We start from the raw sequence: 12,900 nt of genomic DNA, 5'->3' as shown, positions 1-12,900 counted from the left end.
AATCACAACAACAACACGCCAATTCCCCCGCCCGGGTTGACTGGGACACGGTTCTATGTTTCACCCATACACTAGCTGTAATTGGTTCTATGTTTCACCCATACACTAGCTGTAATTGGTTCTATGTTTCAACCATACACTAGCTGTAATTGGTTCTATGTTTCAACCATACACTAGCTGTAATTGGTTCTATGTTTCAACCATACACTAGCTGTAATTGGTTCTATGTTTCAACCATACACTATAGCTGTAATTGGTTCTATGTTTCAACCATACACTAGCTGTAATTGGTTCTATGTTTCAACCATACACTAGCTGTAATTGGTTCTTCAACCATCCACTAGCTGTAATTGGTTCTTCAACCATACACTAGCTGTAATTGGTTCTATGTTTCAACCATACACTAGCTGTAATTGGTTCTATGTTTCACCCATACACTAGCTGTAATTGGTTCTATGTTTCAACCATACACTAGCTGTAATTGGTTCTATGTTTCACCCATACACTAGCTGTAATTGGTTCTATGTTTCAACCATACACTAGCTGTAATTGGCAATCACAGACCGGTTTGTAAATAGCGCATTTTATTATGGAAAATAAACAAAAAAGCGTCTATAAAATATCTCCAAATGGCCATCCCTGCTTTGGACATGGGCACTAGTCTACTAAGGACAAACGTGTAAAATAATATGTATTCCAAACTCCCAGTCGCGTTCGGATGTGTTTACATATATCCCGATTCAAACGGTATATTAACCTGACTCCACCAGCTGGTGGCAGCAGAGAGTTCCTTCTCCTGCTCCCATCTGGTCTCTCTCGGGCAGAGACGAAGCACTCCGAACTAAATCTGATCGGAACGATATGCGGCCTCTAGAGGCGGGATCAACGCGAGACTGGTGACGTATTGTAAGCTGTGCCACCGCGCAAATGTAAACACAAGCTGACAAGACTACAACTCGAAATTATTATGGAGATATCAGATTTGTGTCCCGCTGCTTCTGGTTCATAATTTCTGCTTGAGAGAGCCCAGATCAAGGTAGGAGGAGGGAACTCCGCAATCTGGCGGAGTCAGGTTAACGGTATTATACCACCCCTCCAGACCGGAATGGGATATTCTATTCCAATTGAGGTGTTTACATGAGCATTTTTATTTTGATGACTGGAAGTTATTCATTCTGAATGCATTAATGAATGTTTTTTCTTTTCTTTTTTTTGGCTTTCACCTTTATTTTATATTTTTCATAGAGGGACAGACAGTATAGGCTGACCGGAAATGGGGAGAGAGAGATGGCTGCTGGGGATCGAACCCACGGACGGCACACTTCCAGACTGGATTACCAGCCAAGGTGCCTGATGTTGAAGTTCATTATTGATTCTACAAAGGACTTGTAGAAGGCCTGCGGGATCGATGGTCGGACCTGAAGCTTCCTCATCTTCCTGAGGAAGAACAGCTTGGAGTGAATGTTCTCCGCGTTGGTCTTGGATGTGAGCTTATGGTGGTGCCCAGGTATTTATACTCTTGGACGAGGTATTTATACTCTTGGCCGCGTTCTATTGCCAGGCCGTTTATCTCTAGGGCCAGAGGTGGAGGTAAATGGCCAGGCAATAGAACTCGTCCTTGTGGCTTTGTCATTCGTTTTTGAGTTGAAACAAATTGAACCAACCTACTCTACCTCAACCTGCATTTCTGTCCTACTACCCTGACTTGAACCGTAATAATCATTGTCTGATACTGTATACTCGTACATCACTGTAAATCGCTGTATTGATTGACAAGCTAAAAGCAATTGGTTTTGATAGTAAATCAGTGAGCTGGATGCAGGAGAGAACAGGTGGCGGAGGAGGTGAAAGTTACGGAACACTGTCTCCACCCTCTCTCCAGTCCAGACATCCCAAAACAAACTGGTCAGGCTACAGCTTATGGCCGTACTCGGTACTCCTACAACTCAATACCCGTACTCACTTTACTAGGTTTGGATGGCTTATAGGGTATAGATTACAGAGTATACTGTAGGTCTACTATCAACTTGCAATGGGCCTGGTCTATACAAGATATACGCCTCACCACACAAAGACACCCAGACCTGTCAAACTACTTTCTAAACGTCAATTCCGTCCCTAATCACAACACAGGGAGTTCCACAAATCACGATCAACCCAGATTCAGCTCAAACAAGGGGTTAAGTTTATGACCCCTAGTCATAAAGGAATGTGAATCCTTACTCTCCTTCAAAACCGGTCTCAAAGAGCACTTACTGGTGGCTGCAATTCGAAACTGGCCCCAGTGAAAAAGTTAAAGGTAAACTTAAAGTAGGCTTTATTAGTTCTATTGATCCAAGCCGGAACACAATTGATTGAATCATAATTAAAATAAACATACACAGGATCTTGGCTATACAGGCTTAATTTCCATAGGCCTATAGCTGAGTGGAAACATATATTGCATAATAATAATATGAAATGCCTATAGTAATTTCACTTCTGGCAACGACTGGAAATATCCATCCATCTTCAACCGCTTATTCGTAGTCGGGTCGTGGGGGCAACAGCTCCACCAGAGTGCTCCAGACTTCCCTCTCCAGAGCCACATTAGTGACTTCCTCCTGGGGGATCCCGAGACGTTCCAAGGCCAATTCCTCCAACTGCGCCTTGGTCTGCCCTGGGGTCTCCTCCCAGTGGGACGTGCATCGAGGACCTCCCTATAGGGAGACGCCCGAGAGGCATCCTAACCAGATGCCCGAACCACCTAAAGCTGGCTCCTTTCCAGGCGAAGGAGCAGCGGTTCTACTCCGAGTCTCTCTCGTGTGACTGAACTTCTCACCCTATCTCTAAGGGAGATGTCAGCCACCCGTTGAAGAAAACTCATTTCGGTTGTATTCGCAACCTTATTTTTCAGTCATGACCCACACTTCATGACCATAGGTGAGAGTAGGAACGAAGATTGCTCGGTAGACAGAGAGCTTTGCCTTCTGGCTCAACTCTCCTTTTGTCACAACAGTGAGCGGTACAGCGACTGCAATACCGCCCCTGCCGCTCCGATTCTCTGGCTGATCTCCTTCTCCGTCCTCCCCTCACTCGTGAACAAGACCCCGAGATACTGGAAATATATAAACTATTAGGTGATTATCCTCAATTTAAGAGGGAGGATTGGACATTAAATTCTCTATAGCCTATATCTATAGCTGGCCCTATGGAGAATTTAAGGCACTAATATGCTAGTCATTAGTGCCTTATTTATATGTAGCTCGGTATACTGTATAGCCTATGGATGGATGGATAGAATAGGCTAGTCTACCTAAAACTTTGTTAATAGTGTTGACAAATTATGACCTCCAGCGCAACTGCGCGTGATTGGCCCATTTGGCCAATAATACACTATCCGGGAATCAGGGAATGTCCTCAATCATCCGTCATTCTTTGTGCGTTACAGGCGCTCACAGACAGACACTCATCCATCCCATCCTGCCTTTCCTTTCCTTTCCTCTCCACTCCACTCCACTCAGTGTGAAGTCTGTCCTCCCTCATCTCATCCTCTGGCGGGGCAGCCCCCTCCCCTCCTCCGTTAGGTTTCTCTCCAGCAGCAGCAACATATCCAGCACCGGTCCGGGACAGACAGATAGGATAGGCTGTACAAGAACAGCAAAACAGCAGCGCTCGTAACACAGCGGTCGTCCTTCATTATTTAAACGGTACATTCACGCTGAGGCGGCAGTGGGACACCCACCCCTGTTCTGTCTGTCTGTACAACCCCGCGGCGCGCACTGGCGTTACAACAAGGCTTTCGATGGCGTGCTAATAAGAAGTGAAGGAGAAGGATACACTTACATAAAATGGCCCAGTAATAATTGTAATTTTCGCTGTGGGACTGAACGAATCGCGGTTCCGTCGATGTGAAGAGAGAGGGAGCATGAAGTTTGCAGTTGCGGTGTTGTGGTTGTTATCATTATCGTCTCCCAGTAATGCCACCATTGAAGGTAAGTAGAGACAAACAGACCACGATCATATAATGCATCTGTAAGATTCTTGTAGCCTATCCTAATCCTATACACTGCAGAGCGGAACGCTGATCGATGCAATGATTGATTGATGGGAACTGACACGGCCATATCCGACGATGCATACTTGTATATAGTGATTTTGTTCGTTCAAAACGCAAAACCATTAAAGGCAAATCATAATTTAATTAGCCTAGATAGTGTTGCGCTGTCATAAGAAGGCATGGCATATATTGCACAGCATCACCACATTATTACACGTGCCTATTGCGGGGGTTATAGGCCGGGTTAGGGCATGAGTAAACGACAGTTTAATAAACAATAAAAGGACACTTTACATTCATATAAAATGATGAATGTAAAGTGTGTGTGTGTGGGGGGGGGGGGGGGGGGGCGGGGGTGGACCCGGTGGGGTCATTGGTCAAGCGAACGGACCACATCATAAATGATTTATTATTATAGGGTGGGAGTGTAGCGCCCTCGTGGGGATGCGGTAAGGTCAGGTCGCCTGTTCCATAATCCAGGAGTCTATACTCCCTTCAGTTACATTTCAATGCCCCGTACGGTGCACTGGCCGTCTGGCCGGGTCACGTGCAGCGCCTGTACAGCTTTGTTCATTTTGTTTGCATCGCCTGCAGCTGATGGTTCAAACTCCCGTAAATCCTTTTATAGCACTCCAATCTTGCCTGGCTGGGATGAGGAGTCAGTATACTGTACTCCTGCATGGCAGACCAGACCATAAATCCTATATACCTGTCAGAGCCAGATGCTCTCTCTCTCTCTCTCTCTCTCTCTCTGTCTGTGTGTGTGTGTGTGTGAGAGAGAGTGAAAGAAGGATGGAGGGGGGGTATTTATTTATTGTGATGTGATGACATTTGTTGACGGAAGTGATTAATCCGCCTTTAAGTCTTTTTAGCCGGCCTCCAGTTCAAGCATCCCTGTAGCCACATGGTAGCCGAGCCTATAGATAGAAACATAACATCTAGGCTAGTATAGTATAGAAACTTTAAAAAAATGAAGAAAAAATAAACAATATCTGAAACAATGTCACACTGATGCTGAACCTGCTATACCAGCCAGCGTGCATGAGGTCACATAGTGACGCGTTTCGATAGGTTTTTGGCTTATTTGGGCGCTATCTTCCTGCCTACATGTAGGCTATAGTAGGATGCTAGGCTACTCGGCTGCCAGTCTGTATAGTTCGTAAGTTTGATAGTCAGTGACGCTGGTATGTGTGAGCTGCATATTTCTCGTGTGCACTTCACGTGCACACAGAAGATGATGGACATGCAGTTTCATACCTGAAATGGACATTCACCATTTCAGTGGTGCTGGTATCAGTGCCAGCTGTGAACAGATGGTGGCATTCATGGGGAAGGTGATGATCATGTGATCTAGTGCCCGCAGTGCTCAATCTCAGCTTTTTCCCTGCAAGACTTGAGATCACGATTCTAACATTTTCCATGAAGACTTATTTTATTGTCTTTTGTCACACTCTGCCCACTCTGTCAACCCTTCTGGGTGGTTATTGTTGTTGTTATACCTATCGCTCCTTTTCATGGAGCATAGGCCGTCGACTACAGTTCGCCATGCAGAGTCCTCTATCCTGGGCCTTCTTTTCCAGCTGTTTCCATGTCAGTCCACACTGTTTGATGTCAGTCTCCAGGTCCCTGCGCCAGGTGTTCTTCGGCCTCCCTCTCTTTCTTTTGCCTTGTGGGTTCCATGTAAGGGCTTGTCTTGTGACGCTGGTATTGGGCTTCCGGAGTGTGTGGCCTATCCATCCCCACCTTCTTCTCTTAATCTCCTCTTCCACTGGCGGTAGACTCGCTCTCTGCCAGAGGTCGTTATTGCTGATGGTGTCTGGCCAGTGGATGCTCAGAATTGTCCTCAGGCAGCTGTTAATGAAAGTTTGCACCTTCATTGTTGTTGCCGGGGTGGGCGTCGCTCCAAATGATGTGACGTAGTGCTGCACTGGGGGGGGGGGGGGGGGGAGGAGGGGCCAGGGCTGACGGGCAGATCGGTGAGATCCAATCAGGCCGTGCGCAAATATATGTAGCCGCGACCCGCCCCCCTCTAGACCAGAAACCTAACATGTTTTGCTGCAGGTCAGAGACTATTAAAACACAATCAGTGCCGGAAGTGCTTCAAAATAGGAGCTCTGGGGTGCCGGAGTTGTCTCAGCGCTTTTACTCTGAAAGCCATGACCCGGAAACAATCTACTAAAAAATTTTGACTTTACATTGCTAGCTTACATTGCGATCATTTTAATTTATACGATATATGATCCGAAAAGCGGGTAGAGACGGATGAGGAGCAGAAATGAAATTTCTGAATATTCTTATCTCGCTCGGTATCATTGAGGATGCCCTAGGACGTCCTCAGACGTCTTATGTACGCGGCGGTGGAGGTCCTTATGACGTTTTAAGACGTCCTATGTACAGATTTTGTATAGTCAAGTGTCTGTGACTGCTCTATGTGCGGGTTGGATCATTGTATTGTCACGTTGTTTGTGTGTCCATGTCTATTCGCCCTGTTACGTTACGTATACCTTGTTTTGGATAATGTTGGAAGTTAACCCATTTAGGACTGATTCTAAAAAGATTCTTCTAAATCTTTCTCTATGTATCTATCTTTCTATATCAGTGGTGCTCAACCATTCTCATGTCAAGGACCCCCAGAATTATCTGTATTTGGCTGAGTTGGTTGCAAAAAATAGCAGATCTACAAGCTCGCCGCGCTATATGAGCTTGTAGATCTGAATGGGTTTTAACTAGGGCCGGGACTAATTGCGATTAATTTAGATTAATTAACTACAGAAAAATTAACGCGTTAAAATAATTAACGCATTTAATCGCATATTTTGTTTTCACCGCCGAACCGGAACTTTTCTCACTGGGCGCACGTTTCCACTTACCTAAGATGCTGACGCACCCAGCAGCAACATTGCTGTCTGAGCATTCACTTCCGCTACTACTAGACGATAACAACAAACTGAAACAGCACACGTTAGCATGAAAGCAGACCCAAATAAGAACGCGCAGCTTGGGAAATTTAGTGGGAAATTTAGATTTAAAAAGCGAGCGGATGGAAGCGTGGACAGAAATGCAGTTGTATGCATGTTATGCAACAAAGAATTTGCCTATCACCGCAGCACATCGTCCCTCACATATCACATCAATGCCAAACATGTTGCTGCTAGCGTGGAAGTTCACGTTACTCCGTCTTCTTCAACGTCGCAACCTACACTCGACCTGATGCGTTTCAGAGGCAATATGACTAAGTCCAAGTCTGACAAAATAACAAACTCCCTGGCTTACTGGGTTGCAGTCAACTGTAGAGTTGAATTGAAATGGGGTCTATTTTATTTGTATGTTGTTATGGCTGTTTGTCCTTGTTTTCTAATGGTCAAGGTTCTGGAATAGTATAAATTTGTTTTACAGGTCCTTGAATTGATATGGTCTACCTGAATATGTAGGGTACTAGACTGTATATTCAAAAAAAAAAGCTGCACTTTATGGCAAAAATGGCACTGATCTGTTGGTTTTGGTTAAGTACCACCTGATGAAAAATAAACAATGTTTTGTTGCTGAAGTTTATGTATTCACTATTCATTCCTTTACTCATAAAGTCATAATACCAAAATCCATTTGAAAAAATTGCTTTCTCACTGTTCTCGGGTCAAATAATGATATGCGATTAAAATGCGATTAATCTAGATTAATTAATCGCAAAGCCTCTGATTAATTAGATTAATTTTTTTAATCGAGTCCCAGCTCTAGTTTTAACCCTGGAGCCAACTATACGTGCGGACAACATCAAAGTGCTTGACACACGAGTAACTAAAATTAATTAGTTAAATGAACTAGTGCTGCACGATTCCTGCTCAAATGTATAGAGAGATACGTGTCTGAATCTTTTTGATTAAATCATATTTTTGCCCGTGGGGTGTTGTAGACCAAGGCTTATTATAGTGGTATTGCATAGAGATTAAAAAAAAATAAAAAAAATAAAAAAAATCACACCCTTGTGAAGTGAGGGGCACTCTTATCATCGTACACCATCATGACGTACACTAAGACATCAGACACTATGACGTAACATTGTCCATTCATTGTCAATGGGAATTTAATTGAATGTGTGTAGGACAACGTTTGTGCACACACACTAAAAGGTGGACATAGGTGGCCCATATAGCGCTCTTATCATCATACATCACACATTCTGTGCTCATGTAGCCAATGGGGGCGACGGTGGCTCAGGGGTAGAGTGGCTGGATGGTAACCACAAGGTTCCCAGTTCGAACCCTGTGGGCTCCGACCAGAGTTAGTGTCGAAGTGTCCTTGAGCAAGACTCTGAACCCCTAATTGCTCCTGATGTGCTGATTGGTGCCTTGCATGGTTTCCCTCTGCCATCAGTGTATGAATGTGTGTGTGAATGCGGTGAATGTAATCTATGTAAAGCGCCTTGGATAAAGGCGCTATATACAATGCACCATTTACCATTTATCTAAATCAATAGATAAAAAGTTAATGCAAACACATACACCTGCAGAATATAGGCAACAAGAAAGTGATAAAAGGAATGATCCGCTCTAGCAGTAAGGGTGATGAGGTGCGTCTTCAGACAGAGTGAGTGAGTGAGTGAGTGTGCAGTCCTGACTGAGCACCAGGTCATTCCATGGTTTAGGGTTTAGGGTTTAGGGTTTTCAGAGTGAGTGAGTGTGCAGTCCTGACTGAGCACCAGGTCATTCCATGGTTTAGGACGCATGCAGGAGAGACCAGAGAGAAGAGTCTAGGATCCTTTGGCAGGAATGTCATGGGGAAGGGAGGGACAGACAGACAGACAGAAGGGAAGGACAGACTGACAGACAGACAGACAGACAGACAGACAGAAGGGAAGGGAAGGACAGACAGACAGAAGGGAAGGGAAGGGACAACTTCAACTTCAACTTCAAGCCCTTGCTTGCCTTGTACTGTAGGTCATCACCAGTACAAGTATGTTGAATTGGATGTGGATGGCATCCAATTAGGATAGGCACATCAGGATAGGCTGAAAGGAAACACATGACCTTTTCTCGCTCGCTTGCTCACTCGCATGCAATGAGGTCTTGTCTTTCCTTTTTTTTGTTGATATTTCTGAGGGGTGCTGGCCGCTCCTATGTCCAGCTTTGAGGGTTTGTGTAAACACAGACATTGTCCAAACACAAACATTGAATGCAATTGAAAATGAATGGCCAGTTTTGAGTGTTTGTGCAAACACTTAAGTTTTTGTGTAAACACAAACATTGGAGATGAAGGTGAGAACGCAAATTGTGATTGGCCGGAATGAGATGATGCATGATGATGAGAGCGCCCCTCACTTCACACGGGTGGGATTTTTTTGGTTAAAACTATTGTGATAGTATAATCATTCCTTCAGTAGCAGGGGTCCCTGCGTCTCTCCAACTCTTTAACCCATCTGAAAATATGTTATTCCAGGAACCCCTGGAAGATATGAGTTAAAAAATAATATATATTCAAAGATTTCCACCATATTTTCGCGATTTTTGTTCAAAAATAGCAGACCTACAAGTTCGTAGCGCGGCACTCGGTGCCGCGCTATGAGCTTGTAGATCTGCTATTTTCCAATAGCTAAAGCATAACATAAAGGGGTTCCCGTCCAGAATGGGTTAACTAGCCAATCGGGAGAAAGTACCCATTCATCAGCTTCAGATTTATAGTGTTTTTCACTTCCAATTTTGTCTGCTCATTTATTCGTGTCATCACTTGCACAAATTCACTTGTTTATCCTCATGTCCAAGTAGGTGATTCGGCAGAGAGGGATGCTTACGTGAAGGGGGGGGGGGAGGGGGGGGGGGGTGTTAACCAAGTGTTAACCACTTGAACCCTTTAGTCTTGAACTGACTTTCAAAGTTGGACCGCTTCGTTCCGTCGAAAACCAAAATTATCTCTTCGCCAGAAATAACTGCAAGCATCGGATGTTCCCCCCCCCCCAGAGTAGAGATGACAGGGTTCAAATAAGGAGGGAGAAGACACACACAGACACACACACACACACACACACACACACACACACAGACACACACACACACACCACACACACACACACACACACACACACACGCACACGCACAAATACAATGCATCCTCCTAATTTCATCACAGAGGAACAACCCTTCCCCCAAGCCTACACTTAATCAATACCAGCCCATCTCTGCTTGAACTCAATCATCTACTACTTACTCTCTCTCTCTCTCTCTCCGCACGCACGCACGCACGCACACACACACACACACGCACGCACACACACACACACACACACACACACACACACACACACACACACACACACACACACACACACACACACACACACACACACAGGATAGCATTTATGGAGCTTGGGGGGTACTGCGGTTTGTCAGATCTTTAGACAGGTCTGAGTGTGTACTGACTTTGTGCATGCAGGGGATCTGATGCAAAGGGAGGTATAAGGCCGGATTCAGCAGGTACCCATAATGTAATTAGTTGCATTAGCCAAGCCAGCCTGCAGGGGGCCGCACATTCAAAATATATAGCAGATCTACAAGCTCACAAAGCATTTGCGTTGTTGGTGCAAAGCTTCGTATAAGGCTGTGGATGCTGTGGGCTATTCTCGGCGTGCCACAGGATGCATAAGCAAGTATTTAAATCTGGCATCTGTGCAAGAAGAGCACACACTCTAGTCTGCAGCACCGAGTCCACATAGACATGAATACAGCCTGAATGCACGCACGCATGCACGCACGCACGCACGCACACACGCACACACACACAGCAATAAGAACACAGTGCTCTTAGTGTACCATCACATCTGGTTCTCTGTCCCAGTGTCTGAAAGTAAACATGTACATTTACTTAAGTATACGGTACTTTTTTGCCATTTGTACTTCACTTGAGTATTTCCAATTGTCAATGCTTTTACTTCTACTTCACAACATTTATTTTAAACTTTATAGTTACTATAGTTACTTTGTAGATTTGGATTATTATTATTACAAAACATTATACATTAACCCATTCTGACCTGAGATCAGATTCATACGAGGTTTCCACTGACAACACACTGGTCTGATCAACCCATTCTGACCTGAGATCAGATTCTAAAAATGTCAGTCGCTCTTCGATTTTTCAAAATAGCAGACCTACAAGCTCGTAGCGCGCCACTCGGTGGCGCGCTATGAGCTTGTAGATCTGCTATTTTTCAATAGCTAAAGCATAACATGATGCTGACACCAAAACGGGTTCCCGGTCAGAATGGGTTAACCACTTCAGCCCTATATATACATTCCGGCCGCTGCATTGTGAGCTTGTAGATCGGAAAAAAGATTAGTATACATTTGAAAACTTGAAACGGGACATTCTGCATATAGCGAGTACATTGACTTTTAGTACGTTTTGATGCCGATAGCTTTGTACTTTTACTCAAGTACATTTTACATCTACATTGCAGTATTGCTACTTCTTACTTAAGTACAACATTTGAGTACTTCTTCCCCTGCTCGTGAATGTCACGGAAAGAGAGAGAGAGAGAGGGAGAGAGAGGGAGAGAGAGAGGAGAGAGAGAGAGAGAGAGAGAGAGAGAGAGAGAGAGAGAGAGAGAGAGAGAGAGAGAGGAGAGAGAGAGGGAGATAGATAGATAGATAGAGGGAGAGAGAGAGAGGGAGAGAGAGAGAGGGAGAGGGAGATAGATAGATAGATAGATAGAGGGAGAGAGAGAGAGAGGGAGAGAGAGAGAGGGAGAGGAGAGAGAGGAGAGAGAGAGAGAGGGAGATAGATAGATAGAGGGAGAGAGAGAGAGAGAGGGAGAGAGAGAGAGGGAGAGGGAGCGATAGAGAGCGATAGCTGGCTTTCTAGAGGGAACATTGATTTATTTTTCTCTCATTGATTTAACCGTCCATTCGGTCTTCGCTTTTTATTCTATATTCATACAGCAAAAAAAAAGTCTAAGTACTGTATATGTGTGTGCGTGCGTTTGTGTGCACGTGCACATATACACATGCAGGACGAGAGGAGCAGTAGGAGAGATGACTTGTCCCTCTCTCTTATTCCCTATCTCTGCTGCTCTGTCTGTTTTCATTCTGTTTCCTACTCCTTCATTTGCCCCAGTTCTGCCCATCTTACATCTTTCTTGCAACATCAAAGAAAAAGAAAAAGAAGGAGAAAACGGGGGGAGGGAGGCAGGGTTGGGGTTAACATTAAACATTAAACGTTGATCAAGGGGAAAGGAACTGGTCGGAATAACGTGTCCCTTCCACGCGCTACGTCCGGCCGGGGAAATTCCCCTCTGTCAGGTGAAAAGAAGCAGCTAGGACTCCTCATGCATAGAAGGAGGCATGAGGTCAGTCCGCTGCCCCCCCCAGGGTTGGCAGAGGAAGTGTAGCGCCCAGGATTACATTAGATAATTGGCACTGGGGTGAAAAAGAAACTGGGTTACAAAATCGTGGGATAAAAATTATAAAAAAAGAAAAAGGAAAAAAAAAAAAAAAACGTTGATCAAAATAACTAATTGTGTTCTTGCAATTCTTGCAAAATTAAGTAATGCAGATGTTTAACAATTTAACTCTTGAGAGCGTAACTCTGTAACATGAAACCAAATTAATTTTGTTTCATCTTACGCTATATATCAGAGTTGCTGGATTAATATACAATGACCATAATAATGCTTTGCTGCACTCACCCCCACCTTGTGGAGAGAGAGGACTCACCCCACCTTGTGGAGAGGGAGAGGACTCACCCCACCTTGTGGAGAGGACTCACCCCACCTTGTGGAGAGGACTCACCCCACCTTGTGGAGAGGGAGAGGACTCACCCCACCTTGTGGAGAGGGAGAGGACAACCCACAGTCTCTTGACTGTCAGACTGGC

At 44.7% G+C, this 12,900-nt stretch overlaps 1 protein-coding gene across 1 annotated transcript in view; it reads left to right on the top strand.

Moving 5' to 3' along the window:
- Nucleotides 1–3,873: 3,873 nt before the first annotated feature.
- Nucleotides 3,874–12,900, top strand: part of LOC308312786 (neuronal acetylcholine receptor subunit non-alpha-3-like) — a gene marked incomplete at its 3' end in the record, with an annotated part of 25,626 nt that continues 16,599 nt past the window's right edge. Inside the window, exon 1 of the mRNA XM_080759501.1 lies at nucleotides 3,874–3,974. Coding sequence (XP_080615627.1) covers nucleotides 3,908–3,974 — 67 coding nt within the window. The 5' untranslated portion in view covers nucleotides 3,874–3,907. The remainder of the gene's footprint in view (nucleotides 3,975–12,900) is intronic.

Source organism: Protomyctophum bolini (genome assembly GCF_963924005.1).
Source record: "Protomyctophum bolini genome assembly, chromosome: 3".
Classification (NCBI taxonomy): Eukaryota; Metazoa; Chordata; class Actinopteri; order Myctophiformes; family Myctophidae; genus Protomyctophum; species Protomyctophum bolini.
Note: the sequence above shows the minus strand (reverse complement) of the source record. Positions and strands in the feature narration are given on the sequence as shown.